This window comes from Coffea eugenioides, chromosome 7 (assembly GCF_003713205.1).
Source record: "Coffea eugenioides isolate CCC68of chromosome 7, Ceug_1.0, whole genome shotgun sequence".
Lineage (NCBI taxonomy): Eukaryota > Viridiplantae > Streptophyta > Magnoliopsida > Gentianales > Rubiaceae > Coffea > Coffea eugenioides.
The window spans coordinates 4,384,470-4,404,437 of NC_040041.1; the positions used below are offsets into that span (position 1 = coordinate 4,384,470).

Here is a 19,968-nt window from a genome sequence, read left to right on the forward strand (position 1 = left end):
AAACTACAAGAGAAGGAAATGGAAGAAGCCCAACTTGGATTAGAGGAAGCAGGACCAAGATCAACGCCACCAAGAGTCGGGCCAGCAAGATCCATGCCACCTACATCGTTGACACTCATTTTGCCTACTTGTGTTTGTGGGATGAAGACAGTAATGATAACTTCATGGACTGCACAAAATCCGGGAAGAAGATTTGCCAAATGCGCATTGGGGGAGGTTTGTAACATTTTTTTAGATACTTAATTTATTATTGTGTAAGAAATATAATGAATTTGTTTTTTTTTGAAGGATGGCTGTGGCTATTGGGGTTGGATAGATGATGAAATGTGCGCTCGATCTACAATGATTATACCGGGTCTACTCAGAAAGATCAATGGAATGGAGGAAAAAATGGTTGAATTTGAAAAAGCTGCAAGAAAGTGGGAAGCAAAAGCTGTGAAATTAGAGGGTAAAATGAAGCCACTTCAAACTGAAATTGCCAAGTACAAATCAGCCAATAAGCGACTCATTCGATGCGCAGTGTTGCCTTGGCTAATAGTTGTCTTAGCAATGTTAGTTATGAGAATAAATAATTCTGGTGGCATGCTACAAATTTGTGGCATCGTTGAAAATCCTTGAAGAATAGCTACTCTGTTGTATTGGTAGCATATTGAACGGGAAAGGGCAAATGGCTTTATAAAGCCCCTTTTGTACCCCTCTGTATAAACATTTTGATGTATAAAAGTTGTATTGTTCACATGAATAAATAGTTATTATTTGGTGTCAAAAAAGGTTTGAAACAACACATTTCAGTTCTACTAATTTCATCAATAAATGACAGAGACATAAGAACTAAACAAAAGTGCTGCATTAACATAGAACAATCTGTGTAGATTGGACAAAATAAATTGTTTGTACATATGGACCATGTTCGTAATAGGTCAGCATATCAAATCCAAAACAAACTTCAAACAAAAAGACAAAATGTAGTTGCATTATGTCCCAATCTAGCTATAGCTTTACTTCCTCTTCAATTTGATCCTCTTTTGACTCTTGGTTGTCCTCTGGTAGTTGTTGCTGAAGTTCCTCCTCTTCTAGTACCAGCTCTACTCCATTTTCCTCTCCAATTTCCAACAGTGAAAGGAGGTTCTTTACCTAAATATGCATAATTGGCATTGATCTGCCCCTTTTCTGAATCTGTTAACTTTCGTTTTCCTGCTTTCCTTTGTTGATGAGCCCCTTGGCTCTGAGACTGTTGTTGGTTTTGTACAACTTCTTCCTGCTGTCGATGCTGTGCATGTTCACTTTCCTCAACAGCAGATTGTGATTGCTGTTCTTGTTGGTTCTGCTGATACTCTTGATCCTGCTGCTGCTGTTGTTGCTGATCCTGCTGCTGTTGCTGTTGCTGATGTTGATTCTGTTGCTGGTGTTGCTGATTTTGCTGCTGTTGATATTGATCCTGCTGCTGGTGTTGCTGGTGCTGGTGCTGGTGTTGGGTCTGCTGCTGCCTCTGGTGCTGGTGTTGGGTCTGATGTTGCCTCTGGTGCTGGTGTTGGGTCTGATGTTGCCTCTGCTGCTGGTGTTGGGTCTGTTCATGCTGACTCTGGTGCTGGTGTTGGGTCTGTTCATGCTGACTCTGGTGCTGGTGTTGGTTCTGTTGTTGCTGTTGCATGTTCTTAGAACCACGTTGCTGCTGTTGGTGCTGCTGCTGCTCCTCGCTATCCTGATTCTGCTGTTGTTGATTGTCTTGTTGCTGCACCTTGCAACCAGCTGCATTATGGCCGGCAACACCACATTTTCTGCAATGGATGACTATTCTTCTCCGCAACCTGTTTCCAGTCTTTTGAGTTTCAGTAGGATCTCTTCTCCTGGCCTTCTTAGGTCTGCCAGGTTGCACTATCCTTTCTGGTGGATCCTTCAGGCCACATTACTTGTCCATTGATAGGATACAAAACATTTTTGTAAATTTTTAGAAACAGATCTCTGTTGTAGCAGTCATACACCTCTTTATAGGGGTCGCCATTATTTCTGTGAATTGCTGCAATAGCATGACAGCAAGGAATACCTGATAGATCCCACAGTTTGCATGTGCAGGATTTTTTCTTTAAATAAACAGCAAACTGGGCCCCCCTTGGTCCCCTAACCTGGTATCCATCCACAGCATTCCAAATGGTCCTCCATTGTCTTGATTCTATCACCCTATCATCAATTATTTTTTTAATTAGTGGGCCAATGGACAATTCAAACTTCTCCATTGCAGTTGTCCTTCTCTGTATCCTCTCCATCAGAAATATCCTAATGGACTCTAACATTGTGATAATTGGCTGCTGCCTAGCTTCAAGTATATGACCATTAAAACTTTCACACAAATTATTAACCAACATATCGCATCGAGTATGTTCTGAAAAAAAAGTCTTACACCAATGACTGGGATGTGGTGCTTTCTTCACCCATTCATATGCTTCCTTGTCAAAATTTTCCAGATCTGCTGATGCTTTCTTGAATAGTCCCTCAGTAGTACTTGCTGCAATGTTCCACAGTTTTGTCTTCAGGGCAAGTCCACGATGTTTCTTCTTGAAGTTGTTATACAGGTGATGCACACAGTATCTGTGCTCACTGTTTGGTAGTACCTCAGATAATGCTCGGTCAAGACCCTATAAATTATTACAAACAAAAGGCATTAGTAAATTGAAACAGATTTGTGTACTGTGCATATACAAAGGGAAGGAGTTAATACCTTCTGCTGGTCAGAAACAAAGGTGTAGCTGTACCCATTTTCAATCTGCAAGTCATTCTTCAGCAGCTCAAAAAACCATTTCCACTGTTCAGTTGCTTCCCTCTCAACCACTGCCCAAGCAATGGGCCACCATCCATTGTTGGGATCTACTCCAATAGCAGTCAACAGCTGTCCCCGATATTCAGCCTTTATGTGGCATCCATCAACCCCAATAATGGGCCTACAACCGTCAAGAAAGCCTTGTTTTAATGGTCCCAAACAGCAATAAAGTCTCATGAATTTTGGGTTGCATCCAGGTTGTCTGAAGGGAGTAAACATAACTTCCATTGTGGTATTTGGGTGTGTCCTCTTAATTTCTGCACAATATCTCCATATGTCCTTATATTGCTGCTCTGCATTCCCTTGAATCTCCTTTTTAGCAATTGCCCTTGCATTGTATGCCACCCATTTTGAAATTTCAGCTTTGAAGTCCTCATCAACTATTTGTCTTAATAATCTTGGAGGCATTTCAACATTACATCTAAATCTCTCCATGTACTTGTTTGCAAGCCACTTAGCAGAAATATTCTTGTTCTTCCATACATGACTGCAGTTTGTGTGCTCATTATTCATGCTCTTGACAACCAAATCAGCTATTCCAAGTTCCTTCTCAACTGAAGCATAAACAAACCATTGGCAAGGAGGTTTGCATTTTGCTCTAAACCTTTTTTTTTCATTTGTGTATGGCTTTACTGGTTTTCCTTTCATGATGGAATATGTTCTAACAGCTAATCTTAGCTGTTCAGCTGACTCAAACTTCATTCCTATGTGAAACTCAAAATTAGGGTCTTTTAGATCTCTCTCCGGATTGAAATCAACATACCTATTCCTCCAGTCATCATCATTCTCTTCATCTGAGGAGCCAGCATCACTATGCAACTCAGTCACCACTGTGTCTTTATCTAATGCATGGACATCATCTAAATGAGGAGCTGCCTCTTCTCCTGATGCTCTATTGTTGTTTCTTCTCCTTCTAACTTGCTTCTTCCTCCGCGACTGTTGGTTTCCAGTTCCCACATCCGTGGGTTGTTCTTCATTTGTCTCAGGCTGCTGCTGATGTTCAAATTCAGTTTCAAGTCCTGATTGTTGTGACCATGGATCCATCCCAACTGTTTGTTGTTGTCTGCCTAGCTCATCTACAACTGATTCTTGCTGTTGTGCAGCATTATTACAATCATCATTAGAATTGGGATGCTGTGAAGATCTAGGTTGCTCTGTATTTGAAGAATCCACACCAGATTTTAGCCCCTCAACAATCAATTCTTCTAACATTTCTTCATCCCTACAGAAATCCCTATCAGCACTAAAGCGATCACAATCTCCATCCGAATCAGTATCAGTCTCCACTTGGCCATCTATATTTCCTCTATCATTTGCATCCCCATCATCCCCATTATTCAAGGCATTCTCTTTAGAAGAGTTCCCAACATCTATCTTGCCAATTGATCTTGTAAATGGCACTAGTTCAAATCCAGGTTCCCTAATAACATTTCCATTTTCGTCAAGTTCCTCGATGGTGACTGCGGCTTTTTTACTCAGCTGTAGATCAGAAGGAAGGGACTTTGTGGCCATCATCTTGATTTCATTCTTTGACTGGTGGTCACAGTACACCTCCATGATTTTATGCTTATAAGCCCAATTGCAAAAACTGATAATGGCTTTATCAGTAGATAATTCCTTCAACCCATTTCGAAAATCTTTCCCAGGCTCAACATAGTAATACACCATACATCCATAATGCCCTAATTTATCCACCATGTAGTTTATTTCATGCACAGACATTGTTTCCGCATCACATAAATCAACATAATCTACATGCCCATCAATGTATCTGTAATTTTGCCAATTGAATTTACCCCCATGATACATTCGTATGGTGAACAGAGAAGAACCTGGCACTGCATGACATGCGATTAGTTAAAAAAATTAAAATTTTAGTCAAAACTAGTAAACCCAAATTCAATGAATGAATTATTTATTAACCCCTTTTTCCAGCATTAAGAATACTTTAATCAGTGTACTATGAAATCTCTATGCTTTATTGCAAAAAGCCAAAACAACGATAAAATGTAGCCCATACATACATGAAACACACAATCTATTCTGGGATGTGGATAACTAAACAAACTTAGGGATTTTAAAACTTTACCGTATGCATCAGATGGATCAAAATGCTGGCCCCTTGGTCTAATCACCCACTTGGGCCACTCCATCGTTCCACGAAATGAAGATCTTGTTTGTCAACCCGTTCTGCTGTCGCTCAATCCCCCAAAATTCTTCGTTGTTGCGTTTTTCTTTAATTGTCAATTGTTTGATGTTTGGGTTTAGGCAAGGAAGAAAAAGAACAGATGCATGGGAGAGGAAGAAGAGGTGAAAGTGATATTTTCGACTTCCTAAATTGACCCTACCTTTTGTATTGAAAATCGCGCGGACAGACACCTCTGCGAAGTTAACGACTAAATCTAACAGAATGGGCTCGAATCTACCTTTTATACAGTTTGATGGTCAAAACCAGCCTTTTAATAGTTGAGTGACCAAAATTCGACGATGGTAAAAGTTTAGTGGCCACTGGGATAATTTGCTCATTAATTAATCGCAATATCGGCCGTCGGCCAAAAATTTACGACTTTTAAGGCAATAGGTTGGGTGGGGTATTTCATTCTCACAGTTTATGTTGGTCTGGCAATGAAATTCCTTTTTGGCTTGAAGAATGCAATCTTGTGGCGAAAATGAAATTTTCCTTCAGAACAAAGAAGAAACTCAGAAACATGGTAAGCGGATGCACGGTGCGGGGAGATTTTGCTTTGTTTTTCTTTTCACCGTTCATGAGTGAGAGGTAGCAATCATCCTTCGCGGCAACAGAGATCTGAAAAGCTGGTGATAGAGATAATCGGTGGACTCCTGACAATTTATGATTTGGTCGGTAATGCACAACAAAGACAAGTAAAAGTAGTGTTTTTATAACACATCTGCCTCAAAAATTACAAGGAAGCTGCTTGTTTGACGTACTTCTAACCTCGCATATCATGCGATATAAAGTCATTTTTTATGACAGCATGTGATTCTGGTGCTCAAAAAAAGCAAAAATGAAAAAAAAAAGTGATTTTGGCTATTTTGCTCTGAAAGGAAGAGTATCGAGGAACCATATCCGCGTCAACCGCCCGGTAATGGCTGTAACACACCATACAATGAAGATCTGAGTATTTTAGACCAAATCTACCGCCTGGTAAGGGCAGCAACACCATTCATAACCGAGAGTGACCATTCAATTTGCTTCGTTCTCCAGTAATATACGATAGTATTTGCAAAGGATTCAGCTATAGGATCTACAACTAACCTGTAAAAAAGCAACAGAATATCAACTTGGTCTGTTGGGAGCTTTGACCATGCAAATTTTTTATTTTTTTGGGTGTAAAGTGGGAGGTCTCGCACTTGGAACTCCCTCCCCATACCACCCGACCCCATCCCTCCCCCGGATTATGTATGCAAGGTACCTGTACAATTACAGAAGCATAAATTCTATATGTGATTCGGGTTCTTTTTGCAACTCCTCGGAAGTCCCTTTCTTCTTTTATAATCTCCTTCCCAGCTCTGACTTGAATTATCACTGCCGCCTGAACGCAACACATGCAAGTAAGCACAATAAACCAAAGAATAGACATCAAGAGGACAACCGTTGCCTAAATGCCTTCAACCTCAATTTATGGTCAATCCTGATTGTTATAATTCGTTTAAAACAAAAACTTTACTTAGGCAGGTTTTTTCCTTTGGACAAAAAGTCAAAAGAGTCATAATCCAAAATTCAGTTCTCCTTAAGCCAATAATTCCTTCTCTATTCTACTAAAACCTAATGAAATTTGGGTAAAGACATCAACTTATGGGCTCATTCTCTCACGCTGGACTTCCTGCATGCCTCTTCCAGCGCTCAGACTACCAATGTTAGGCAAAACATGCCCTCCACAATTTGTGTGGCTCCCAGACACCTTCATTAAGTTAAATCTCCATAAATTTTTTACAAAAATCTACTGTAAATTTACTTTGCACAAGAAGAGCTATTTTCCGTGTTTGCAGATGTGCTATAGAAAGTTTTTTTACTCTTTGAATCACATATTTATTATTATCAGTTTTTGTAACCTCCACAAAATATTCATGGCCTCGCCAAATTTAATAAATCATGGTAGTGCGCTCTTCACAGTCTATCCTGTAAAATTCACAATTACTCCATAAGCACAACAGTACAACTATTAATATGATCAGGAACTACAAGACACCTGTTGCAGATTTACTAGGGAATTTGTCAAGACTTACTTTCGGGGCTTTCCTTGGATGATCTGTCTTTGTTCTCCAAATCCTTGGTGCAATTGTATCCAGAACGCTTAGTAGATATTGTCACTACTCCACCTTCCACCTTCTCTTCAGGCACGCTACAGCTTCCATTGAAAGGCTTCATATAACAAAACCTATAAAAGTGGTTCCATGATACAAGAAACAAGTCACTTGAATGCATTGCATTCTTTCATACATTACCTCCTCTATCTCCATTTAAATCTATATTAACAGTTATGTGAACTGAGCATGAAGAAGCTTTGGATTACGAATGCTAGAAACAAAGTACCATTTAAGGCTTTTGTTCTATTACATTCAGGTATATTGATATGTCACAAGCCCAATAATCATCTGAAAATAATCCAACAGATGCCTCTAGACTAGAGTGCAAAAACTGATGTTAATTCCAAATGTGCCAGAAGCATAAGTACCAGTCAGGGGGCAATGTCTTGCTATTGAATCCAGCACTTAACCTTCTCCACTTTCTGCATTTGTCACATTGCACCCATTCGTGATCAGGTTTGTGCAGGGGACCACCCTTTTCCTGTAAAAAGGAACATAACCCTTTTCAAAACAGGCAATATGGGTAAGAAAATACATTCATGCACCTGGATCACATGGAGAGAAGCTTTGATTGATTGAACTATGTTCATGAGAACTTGAACGTTCTAAATGGGCAGCTAGATTGCTTATTAAAGAACATGAGCAATCACTTTTTCCTTTTCGAAAAGGAAAAAAGCTTCATGTGTATGAAATATATTCTCATCTCAGTTATCAATGGAAAATATAAATTTTTAGAGATGTCTACATAATGAAGCCAAGAAAAAATACAGCTACAATGTCCAGTTAAGATTACCAATCGGTGTCTTGACAGTCAAACTAAAGCAGGTATTTTACTGAAACAGGAAAGATCAAAAAGGAAATTAATAAAAAAATTATAAAAGGCAAATATAGCAAAAAGATAAAAGTTGCAATCATTTCTCACTGTGTCACAAACTAACTCTCTCTCTCTCTCTCACACACACACACACACACATTATCTGTGAAAAAATCTACCCTCATATCAAAACTTTTACTATGAAATTCAGAAATTTAAAAGTTAATTGGCTCCTCAAAGCAACTATAAGTGTTTAAAGTTTCATTCTCCTCCGACAACTTAGTATCTTTTACAAAAGTATTAATGCCTTGAGAGAGCATAAATTAGTCCATCTGTCATTTATTTTGCAATAACTAGGTCATGCACTAGAACCTTCCAGTGAACATACATACATGCAACTTACTTTATGTCTGTCCCTATTTATCACTCAACAAAAGCACCATCTTAGTTGTAAACAACATGCATTGCATCCAAAGGATCAACTAAAAGTCATGAGTCACGACATTACCACTTGCAGTTTATTCACATATTTGTCCAAGTAGTCATCTGTTTTTATAGCCAACCATTTCTCCAGTTCTGCATAAGCTTCACAGTCCTGGAATCCTTGCTTGTTATTGTGCACCCAAATATGACCATTATCATCCTTCTGCATCAAGGAAGTAGATGGGTCATAGAATAAATAAACCATTTCGTTGTATATGTTATGAGATTTCGCTCAGAGAATATGCAGAGCTAGCTGAGGGACAAATGCTTTTGACCAGGCTCCCATTTGTTGGACAAAAAATACTCCCACGAAGACACAATTCAATTACTGTTGAATCAAGCACCAAAACATTGCCATGTAGAATATTTTCCTTAGAGGGCCATTTTTGGGAAAACTGAAAAACAATAGCAGTTCACCAATGCAGTCAAAGACATTTAAGTCAGTTGCAGTACCCAGAAGTTTTGTTTTTAATTTTGCCAGCAGACCACCTAGCATTCTCGATCATATATCACAGGAAACTATTGGGAAGATAGAGTTTATTGATATCAAAAAATTGTGTTTCCAGAAAAAGAAAACTTTTCAACTGTTGGCCATTTCAAACTTCAGCATACAGTGCCTAATTTCACCTTAGATATGGAAGACTCTGCCATATCCCACTTGTTAACTTGATACGACCATTGAACACTAAGACCTTAAACAAACAGGTTTGATCACAAACAGGCATATAAAGAAAGCCAAAAGCATTTAACTTAACAAAAGTATTCTTTACAATACAAATTAAATAAGCCAATAAAATAGTCTGTTGGAGGCTTAAAGCACAACTAGCTCAGCAATATAGAAAAGAGCTGTCCTTGACACAAGCAAAAGGCTTCTTCTCAAACAATTTCTGCACTCTACCAATCCATGTCTCAGTTGTAACTAGCCACATCATAAAGAACTTATGGAATTAGAGTAACCAATTTGCATTTCTTTATACCTTCATCTGTTCCTTTCCAGCCAGTAATCACCACCACAGGCATCAAAATAATTGCAAAGACAACTGCTTGTCTATCTATTCATGTTTTTGACATGAACATTGTTGGAGCCTACATAACAGAAAAATTACTAACATGGTACATATACTAATTTCTATTGGGAAGGACAAGCTCAAGGAAGATAATTTTTCAGATATCAGGCACAGGATCTACTACATCAATTTGGATGAGAAATAAACACAGCCACAAATGCTAAAACATCGGAGTTTTAAGTATAAAGTGTTTGTAAAGGAAAATTTGTTGGTGTACAAAAGAGTACGGTAAATTAACTCATTATGGACATGTCAATTACTGCTGCTTTGAAACCATTTCATAACAAACATTGCCTTGGGATTCTAGGTGTGCGCACATAAATATCAGCAAGTATCCAGGCTTTTAGAACTCTTCAAGTATTTATCTCACTATATTTCTCCCTTTTCGTTTTGCAATTGGAGGATGATCCTACTTGAACTCATAAAACTGACCAGTATAAGTATCTATACCAAGAAGGATGCATGAAAGCACCAAAGCCTAGTTAGAGCTTGCAGCTCCTTCTAGGATGCGCAAGAGTGATTGGCTTCACTCACTAGTGGGACAAAAACCAAGGGATATCTACCGCTTTATCTCCAGGAAAAACAAACCCAAAAAAAGAAGCTGCTATCAAGAATATTCCCGCCCCCCAAAAAAAAAGAGTACGGAAAAACCCAATCTCAGGTCCAAGCCTTACAAAAGAGCCACCGACATATTCTAATTCTACCAACTAACAATACTTAAGGATGATTTGCAGTGACTGAAAAAGGCCAATGACCTTAGTATTCATCTCTGCAGGAGAGCAATCCAAAAATCAATTCCAAAAACACACACACGCTGACAAATTGAAAACATAAGAATGGAATCTGTACCATTAAATCAGTCAGATCGATAACCCCAATAATGCCCCGACCAGCATCGCCATTGTGAATCATGCTACCAACTCTTTTGTAAGCCTGTAAGATAAAGAACCAAAACAGATGGAAAGATCAAGACAAGGCTGATCAAATGCTTAAAAAGAATTCTAAGGGAAAAAAGCATATGTTTGAAAAGGATAATTTTGAAAAGCCAGCTTCCAGATGGGAAAAGGGTCTGATCTACGATAATTATCTCATGCATTAAAGTTTCAAAACCAGGAAGGCCCAAAATTTGTTTGGTAGCCACCAAACTGGAAATTGAACAATCTCAGTTAACCAATTCTAAGAACTCAGTACCATTTAAAAAAGTGCATAAAAACCAGATGTAATTAATAAGTCAACACACTGATGCTAATCCACCAGCAAAGTTTATACATTAGTGTTCAGACAAAAAATTTCAAGCGCTTCACTAAAAGAAAGTGTTAAAATCAAGTCACATACATCAAAAGGTTGACATCCAGTAAACACTCCCCAAAAAAAAAAAAAAATGGTCCAGATCCAGGACAAAGATAATCTCCCTCTACCCCCTATTTTAAAGCTATTGACTCAAAAACTAAAACCTTCAAGTTTAAGATGTTAAGTAAGACTGAATACAGCACGTTAGCCACTAACTAGGTTTTTAGGAGCATTTTTGTAACCACACAGAGAACCAAAAATGAGATGAAGGATTAAAAATAGTAAAGGAGAAATTACTTAAAAGCACTATTAATTTCTTCCATCCAGTCCATAGACACCCCCGTCCCAGAAGGCCCCTTGCTGCTCCTATCAAATTGAAAAGACAAATTTTTTGGAAATGATAACCGAAGAATTATCAATGTTAAGTTTCTGTAGGATTCTGCATAGACTTTCATCCAGCCAGCAGTTCTCTAACAATGCCATATCAATCAGTTGGAGTTCTATAGATATTAAGTGTAGCAAATCCTGATATAGCTCTGTATCATTGTTCTCCAGACATTTTGGGCAATTCTTCCATCCACTAAACTTTGCCAAATTATGGAGTCAAACAATCACAAAAAACAAGCCTCCATGATGACATGCGAGCTGTTCTACTTAGAAAGAGTCAATAGTCTTGAATAAGTCTTGACAAAGGGAAGAAATTATCATCTTCATACAGATACAAACTGCACTCCAGTGCTATTTATAGCATGAATTATACAACTAGAAATGATCCTTATGTGGTCAATTACATCTAAGAAGCTAACAGCATTCTGCAACCCATCACCCTACAAGGATGTTTAATGATAGAAACTTCAAACTCCGACATGACCAATATTGTCTAAGATCAAGTAAAAGGATGGCTAGTGAATGTTTGTCAACTCAATGCCTTGCAAGACTAAGCTTACTCTATAAATATAAAAATAAGAAACCAACCTCAATCAGACGCCCATGCCAATACAAGAAAATTCCACAATTTGCCTGCTCCCATTCCAGTTGACAGCGGCCAAGAATCAGCCGAACTGGTTTTCCCATAATAACACCCTCATTTACTACAGTTTTATGCAGCGACTTGGCTAAAGGACGAGTTCTAATCTATTAAAAGAATCAAATTACAGAAATTAATATCCTAAAGCAGCATGAAAAAAGGACTTAATGACAAATCAAGTAACTCTATAAATAAAGTTACTACAAGTGCTCCTTGAACATAGATCTTCATTCGTGGATCAAAGAAGATGACTTCCAGATAAGATTTTAGAGAATAATCCAAAGGCACCTGAAGCACAAGGAAACCACAAACTTTGTTAACAAAATTGGTTAATGCCACACAAGAAACATAAAGAATATGCCTTACTGTTTCAGACATTTGGCCTGGGCGAGATCTGACACGTTTAGAATGAATAAGGATGTCACCTTGATGGAATGAACTCCCGCCAATCATTCCAGTTTCCAAACACAAGCTATAATCTGATCCCCACTGATCTAAATTCCAAATGTATATTTGTGTTCCAGTACCTCTTTCACTAAAGAGACCAGCCTTTTCTCCTATTAGATACTTATTAAATGGAGAAAACTCTCTAATTGCTTTCAGATTGTTTTTTGCTGAAGCCTCATTTTGGACATTGGAATCAATTTCCATAAATTGACCGACTCTGCGGTAGCTGACAATGGGGATCTCCAAATTCTATGACACAAGAGAGAGTGATATATCAGCGTTAAAATCCAAGATCACAACAAAAAACCAACCAAGTAAACCATGATATAATCAACTGCATACATCCTTTCCATCATTTAGTGACTGGGATAGAAAAGCAACCGAACGAGAGCTCGCAGCCTGAGTAAGAACCAAAGCATCCTTCCCAATTCTCATTGCCCCAGTCTGGACCAAAGTGAGAAAATGTATTCCATGTCCAACAAGGAAAAGTTAAGAACCAGAACAAGCATGCAACACTGATTCTAGAAAGAAGAAATTTGAAATATGACAGCTGTTCATTAGCTTCAGAGGATATATACAACATGTAAAGCTACGAGACATCAGGATAGAAAAAAAGATGAATACTACCAGCATATCAGTTTCATCAAAGGAAAGGAGAATATATTCAAATGTTAAAACTTTGGCAACCCATGTTGTGGAAACAAGAACTGTATTTCTTCTACAAGCAGATCTGTTTTTCTTTCTTTTTCTGAAAATTACTTTACAAGCTTGAGCTACATAAGTTCATTACCAGCATTAGTCTTGCAAATAAATGAGTTGATATTTCCATGTTAGAACAAGCTCATTCATCAGATAAGAAGTCAAAAGATCGTGTTTGTTTGGAAAGGGAAAGAAAATGTTGGATGCTTCCATTGTTTACACAAATAAATTTAGAATGAGAACCTCAGAGAGAGAGAGAGAGACTGCAGGCGATAAGCCTAAGAAACTTGACACAGCTTGAGAAGTAATCCTTCAGATGCAAAGTCTCCAACTAAGTAAAGAACAAAGAAGCAGGTAGTAGATACAATGTAATAAACAGAGGTTGGCAAAAGAACACCTCACATTTTCTATATATATATAGAGAGACACATACACACCCTAAAAAGCATTACATTAGTTAAAAAAAAAAAAGTATATGACAATTTGTAATTAATTCAACCCAAAGAAAATCAATATTTCGCTTGTATATCTGATGAAAAAGTCTTTGAACAGCATAGCGTTCAAGTCTTCAAAAATGGGAGAAGGTAAGCTAAAAACACATAATGAATATACTACTAATGAGTAAAAATGACCTCATTGAACCACCAAAACTTCCATACTAACTTAACTATGACAATGAATAGGGATGTTCCAGCACTAATCCCGTAGAAACATGGCAGTTTCTTCACAAATAGAATTTCCTTAAGTGCATTGCAAGGCCACAAACCATGGTTGTCTGGTATGTTGTTTACAATCAAGTTAGGGAAGAAAAAGGGACAAAACAGCAATTCCCTGAACCCCAGCTTGTCAGATGAACACAGTAAATTACAAAAGATTTTACATCCTCCTATGATCACTGATGGAAAATATAACTATGGGCTTAAATGAACAATTTAGCCACAATATAACAAAACAGGAGACAAAAAAAGAGCAAAACAATCAGTAGCAATTTCATACTTGTGCAATATGTATAGCTTATTATCAGCTTGTCTCTGGAAGAAAAGATTTACACGTCCTCTAGATACTTTTGTTCACCAAGACTGCATATGAAAGTAGCTCTTAATTAAGAAATGGTTTCAAAAGCATACCTTAAAACCAATCCCAAATCTGCCAATATGATCAGGATCATCAGCCTCAGGTTGCTTATGCCCAAAAGAAATCATTCTCACAATCTCCTGATGAGTCATCCCATGGCCATCATCTATTATTGACAGCATCGGAATGTCTTTGCCAGCTGGTTTGTAATACACCATTTCCATAGAAATTTGCAATCTATAGCCACATGAGACAAGAACAAGAAGTCTTATCAGCATAACAACAGACTGAAATATCTATACATCACAACAGCCTTCCTCTCTATTTCCACATCACCTAAGCCTCACCCTCCCCACAACATGACCTACCCAACCACAAAACAGGATAAATCTAAAGTTACGACAAAATATAAGAGAAAGATTTCATGTACAATAAGAAAATAAATTACAATAGAAAAAGTTACCGACTTGGTTGCTTTGGCATCTCTGGAATTGTCAACAAACTCAGCAATTGCACCAAAAATCCAGCTGGAATGAACTTGACCAAGGGTTTTCAAATAACTGGGATCTACTTGCACATAATTTCTACCCAAGGAACCATGGGGATCCACTACATTTTCAGGTTTACTGCTAACTTTAACCTTATATTGAGCTTGGCATCCATCAGCATCTGAAAGCATACACTCAGGAGATATACTATCCTCAATACAGTTAGAGATTGATACAGCATCCTCACCCAATGAAGATTCAAATCTACCTTGCATGCAACCTCTTGTTGATTGCACAACTCTATGTGGTTTAGCATTCAAAAGAATATTTTTTTGCTCGGACAAGATCCCAGCTGCAATTATGTGAATCCAAGCACAATAAACAAAACTAGCTTAATTACATTTCAAAAGATCACTTAAGCAGGCAAGAGAAGAACAAAGCACATCAAAGATAATTTCAGCATGCTGCTTGCCCCAAGAACAAACAGCAATCAGATAATTGCAGCACAAACATAATAACACAGAAGCTATATGAAACAAATGCCATACAAACTACAGAGAAGGGAACAAAGCACATCAAAGTTAAGCAACATCCTTGCCCAAAGAGGGGTAGGAGTAACTCACCCAGTCTCTCTTGTTTTAGACAGTCCTGTAAACAATTCCTTCTCTCCTCCTTGTATAAAACGCGGACATGGCTTAAGTCTGAGCCTTCACAGGGAGGAATTATGTAGAATTCAAAACTATCGAGCTTTCCTACAGCAACCTTCAAAATCATTCCGGAAGCAAATTAGGGACACAAAAGAGTGCACTATCTTACTAATTAAGCAAATACAAATATATAGTGCAATACAAAAATAACTCAGTCACATTATTTTATTGAAACAAATTTGGTTCTTAGGTTATTTATGGGGAACATTCCAGGTTTCTCATAAACTCTCCTGCATAATATTGTTTATCTATTTTCTTCTTGTCTCACCATGTCAGTTATCCTTACAAAACACCACCATGCTATACAAATAAATATCCCTGTGTCTTCCTTCCCACATACATTTCAATTAACTCAAGAAGCAAAGCAAAAAGCATCTTGTCTAAAGGCAGGAAGCAAATTTTACAATTAATAAAGCTAACCATGTCTTGATAGTTAGACTTAAAGGGCAGATGGAACATTAGAAAAAAAATGGAACATGAAGACACAGAAAAACAATTGCATGGTGATTATGAATGGATATTCACATAGTCAACTCTCATGTTCTGCAACTAGGAGCTTTTCTCAATTACCTAGACCTATGGAGGGAATGAAAAGATCGTCTAAAGATACTTAAACATTTGAGAACACTGCAGCTCTCCTCTCTTTTGGAAAAGTTAAGGCCAGGCTAACTTAAAGGATCAGTTAAACAAACAATAGAAGAAAATGCCAAGACTTTCCAGTAGCATATTATACCTTTTTATATGTCTGAAGAAAATTCAAGAACCTAACCCACTCTATTTCCTGTTGAGAGTTTTCAGAGGCGCGATACAAGCTGCAACAAGGTAACCCATGAGGAATATGAGCTTTTTCTGGCCTAATTATGTGTGATATGCTCCAATAAGTAGGCCTGTTAAAATCGTAGATAACAGGAGTCAAAATCTGTAACTGGTGGTTAATAACTTCCACAGAGAAACAGCACATAGAAAACTGAGACCCTTGTATACTTCAAAGAGCTAAAGAAACAAAATCAGTTGGAGAAATAACAGCTCTGGCAGTAGATTATCTCAGTGGATAATGCATTCAAGAAACCAAAAGACATTCATGACAAAAGAATACAAATGCATCCTCCCTTTCCAGTTTTTTACTCGGAAAGAAATAAAGTTCCTGTCTCGACTGATTGGTTGATGATCTCTACATATTAATTAGTTGCCACAAATTGACAGAAACACTTCCCTGTTTTTAATAACTATTCTATGGACAAAAGTTAGTACAAACAAGATCATGCAAGTAGCATACTGTACAAGACCAGTAGATATATTGTCAAGAAAGGCATGCATACATCTTGGAAGGAGGACTGAAGCATTGTGTCCGACAGATGGGTTTATGATCCTTTGTCAGCAGAACATAGCAATTAATATCACCTGCAAGAGTTTGTCAGCATATTGGATTCAAAGAGGGGTGAAGAGAGAATCTTTTACAGCAACAGATATTCAATATCTACTGGGATCAATCACAAAAAGATATTAGATCCAAAATTGACTAACAAAATAAAAGTTACTTTCCCGGAAAAACTCAATGAAACTCATGGCCTACCATACCTTTCATATTTAAAAAGTATTACTTTAAAAGAAGTTCTACCTACACTTTCAGAATGGATGTCTCAAAAGTCCAGCAATCATACAGGAAGAAGTCTCACTTTCAATAATTAAAGAGAAATTACCTATACTAGTTTCCATTTCAGAATAGATAAGCTTTCAAACTTTAGATATTCTATGAGAAAGACATTGTTAAGGATAAATCCCAAACAAATAGGTGCAAATTTATGGCGTAACTATTTATGTAGATTTATGGCGTAACTTTTTTTTTTCTTTCGATTTATGTAGATGCTAGGATATACTAATGTTTCTAGTACTTAAAGCACCATTGCCACAAAAAGTAAACTCTCCACCACAAAAAAAAAAAAAAAGTAAAAGAAAACAAATTCTAGTATCAGGTACTGAGTATCCTTCGAAATTCTTTAGTAAAAGTATGAGATATATATGCTAAAATGATTCTTGGGAATTAATGATCCTAAAAGCATAAAAATTAAGACTTAATAATTGTTTTCCCTACTTATTTTTGTTTTTCTCATCATTGAGGTCAATTATAAACTGTTGACTTCACCAGAAAAACAACTGGTTTCATAGAGGATTTACTTTTACCACAAAAAAATGTAAATTCTGTTTCTGTAAATGTAATGACTAACAGTGCTACTAACTAGAATGGATCCAAACAAAAGGCTCTCCCATAAAGTTCAATAACATTCCTGAAGTTGATATTCTAGATTCTGTTAAGCATGGTCAAGGATAAATTATTCACAACATCATACATATGAAATCTGTTTTGTTCTCATGTTCAGCAACTATAGCAGTATTATTTAGTGGTCTTTCAAGATTCCGTTAATGGTTTTTCATATGTCTCTTTGTTTGTACCGCATGCCTTACTTTAATTTTCTGGAAAGACAAGTGCATTCCCTCATCCCCAATTTGATTCCATATAAATACCTCTCTCCTGAAGATAGAAAGCTCTCCCCCATAAATGATTACTTTAGCAATTATGTGAACGAAATACTTACCTTATGTTGCCTTATCGAATCATATCTAAGGATTATTCAACATAAACAAGTTGATTACTCTTGCAATCTATTGAAGCCGAGTAATTTTTTAGTTTTAATCCATGTTTATCAGCTTTTATTATAGCATGTTTTTTGGCAGTTATGATCATATTTCATAACCAAAGGTTACGAAATAAATGTCATTGCTTGCACTCCTGTTGAAGAAAAAACAAAACTCCCAAAAGTAACTACAACACAAAATAAAAGCAACCATTACCAATAAAAATAGAAAGATCATTTGATGAGCATCACTTGAAGAAAGGGGTGGTGAAAACTGACCCCAATCATCTTCTTCATTTGAGTGAGGGAAACTTGAAATATCAAAAACAAAATTAAAAATAAATTAAGATAAAACACTTGATTCTTAATGACTAGACCACGTGTCGCTTTCTATGATATATATCCCAAACTTCCTTCACTTTTGTTATGCCACTGGATACCTAAATATTTCAAAGAAACTACATACCAAAGTGCCTATCTCATAGCCAATGCATTTTTAACAGTCTAATTCATATTTTGATAAATGACAACTCCTCATTTTGCTAATGAAGCAGAATCAACTTGCATTGGCAGCTTTTCCATAAAAGTGCAAGAATGCAAAGCATACCTTCATTTGCCAGCTCATTCTTTAAGCAAAAATCTCCCATTGTTAAAACCTGCTTCAGGCAATGAACATGTCATGGTTAGAGACATTCAAGTTGAGAGAAACAATTTGCAAACACACCTTCTAAGATGTTATCACTCTTCCCTATCTTCATATAACAGACCAATTTGCAACAGCCCAGTGATAAACCAATAACTCTAAATTGACTAATTACAGTCGCATGCATTATTAAAGTGCAAAATATGAACAGATACAAAGAGAAGTTAAATCAAACAGATTTACAAAAGCAACTAGCAGAGAGTCCTACACTACAAACAGAAACAGTGTTTTGGGGGGGGGGGCGTTTCAAAGATCAACCCATTGCAATTTTGAGAGGTATTTACGGTCATCTTTGAGTTTGATCCAAAGGTCTCGTAAAACTCTGAAAACACATTACTACTCGAAGTTGAAGCAGAAAGAGATGAAAACCATCAAGAAAGGCAACCAATGCCAACGAGCAGGGCTATGTTCTGCATTTCCTTGTACGAATGAAACTTTGAACTAGAGGAGAAACAGCATAAACCAACAAAGAAAAGCAAAAGCCAAACATTTTTACAATGGAGCATCAATTATGATCCTCTAACCCACAACTGCCCTGAAGCTGATTTTAACACTCACCAGAAACCTTTGCTTTAGCGCCTTTTTTTTTAAGCACTTACCTATCATTCTCTAAAACTGCATCAACAAGGTTAACCCAAAAAAGCATATTTACACTTCCAAAGATGAGTTTTCTCAAGAAATTTAGAAATTGAAGTTTTCGTTCAATACTATCAATACCAAAAAAATAATTTTAAAAAATAAAACAGAATAAGTCATGAGACCTGCATTTCAGCAAAGAAAAGCAAGCAAAAACTTACTTATGCTAGTAATACACGGACAATAAAAGAATAGTAGTATTGTCAGAGTCCAGTACGTTGCTGGTACCACTACTAAGCCTATTGGGATGGAGAACAGACAATGTTACTGCTATAAATAGATAAGAAGGGTTAAAAAAGCAATAAGATCGGGAAAAAAATAAGGTAAAAGCGAGGAAAAAGTACAAAACCAGCAAAAACTAAGACGAAGACGAGAATAGAAAAAATCGTTTCGCCCCAAAAAGAACAAAAAAGGAAAGAGTTGATACTTGAGTAAATAGAAACCCTAGACCCATCTTTGAACCTTAAAGGGATTAAACCCGAGATAGGAAAAATAATCAATATTAAGCAGTAGCAGGCTAGCAATGACTAAAAATGCTTTGCATGCGTTCGTCAACCACACACGTTCATAAACGGAATGTCGCAACCAAAATGGGTAAAGAAGAAGATGGGAGAAGGTTATTACAGCAGCGACTTTGCCTTTGATCACGGCGACCACCAACGGCGATAGGCGGAGAAGCCGGGATGGCGAGGAGTCGGAAAGAGTAAAGAGTGTGGAGACTAGAGTGAGAGAGAGAGAGAGAGAAGAAGAAAACGG

General features: G+C 37.2%; 2 protein-coding genes across 2 annotated transcripts; one reads left to right on the forward strand and one right to left on the reverse strand.

Moving 5' to 3' along the window:
• The first annotated feature begins 18 nt into the window (after positions 1-18).
• LOC113778005 lies at positions 19-618 on the forward strand. Its single transcript, XM_027323248.1, has 2 exons — positions 19-216; positions 289-618. The coding sequence occupies exons 1-2, from the start codon at positions 19-21 to the stop codon at positions 616-618; spliced, it is 528 nt and encodes a 175-aa protein (XP_027179049.1).
• Positions 619-5,718: 5,100 nt separating this feature from the next.
• On the reverse strand, positions 5,719-19,876 carry LOC113778232 (MORC family CW-type zinc finger protein 3-like). Its single transcript, XM_027323557.1, has 17 exons — positions 19,837-19,876; positions 18,481-18,529; positions 16,560-16,641; positions 15,974-16,127; positions 15,157-15,295; positions 14,513-14,885; positions 14,099-14,282; positions 12,615-12,716; positions 12,192-12,521; positions 12,030-12,113; positions 11,774-11,932; positions 10,358-10,441; positions 8,467-8,604; positions 7,513-7,625; positions 7,064-7,215; positions 6,250-6,369; positions 5,719-6,092 (listed from the first exon to the last, which is right to left on the reverse strand). Exons 2-16 carry the CDS (start codon positions 18,518-18,520, stop codon positions 6,275-6,277), a joined length of 2,229 nt encoding a protein of 742 aa, XP_027179358.1. The 5' UTR covers positions 18,521-18,529; positions 19,837-19,876; the 3' UTR covers positions 5,719-6,092; positions 6,250-6,274.
• Between the last annotated feature and the right edge of the window lie 92 nt (positions 19,877-19,968).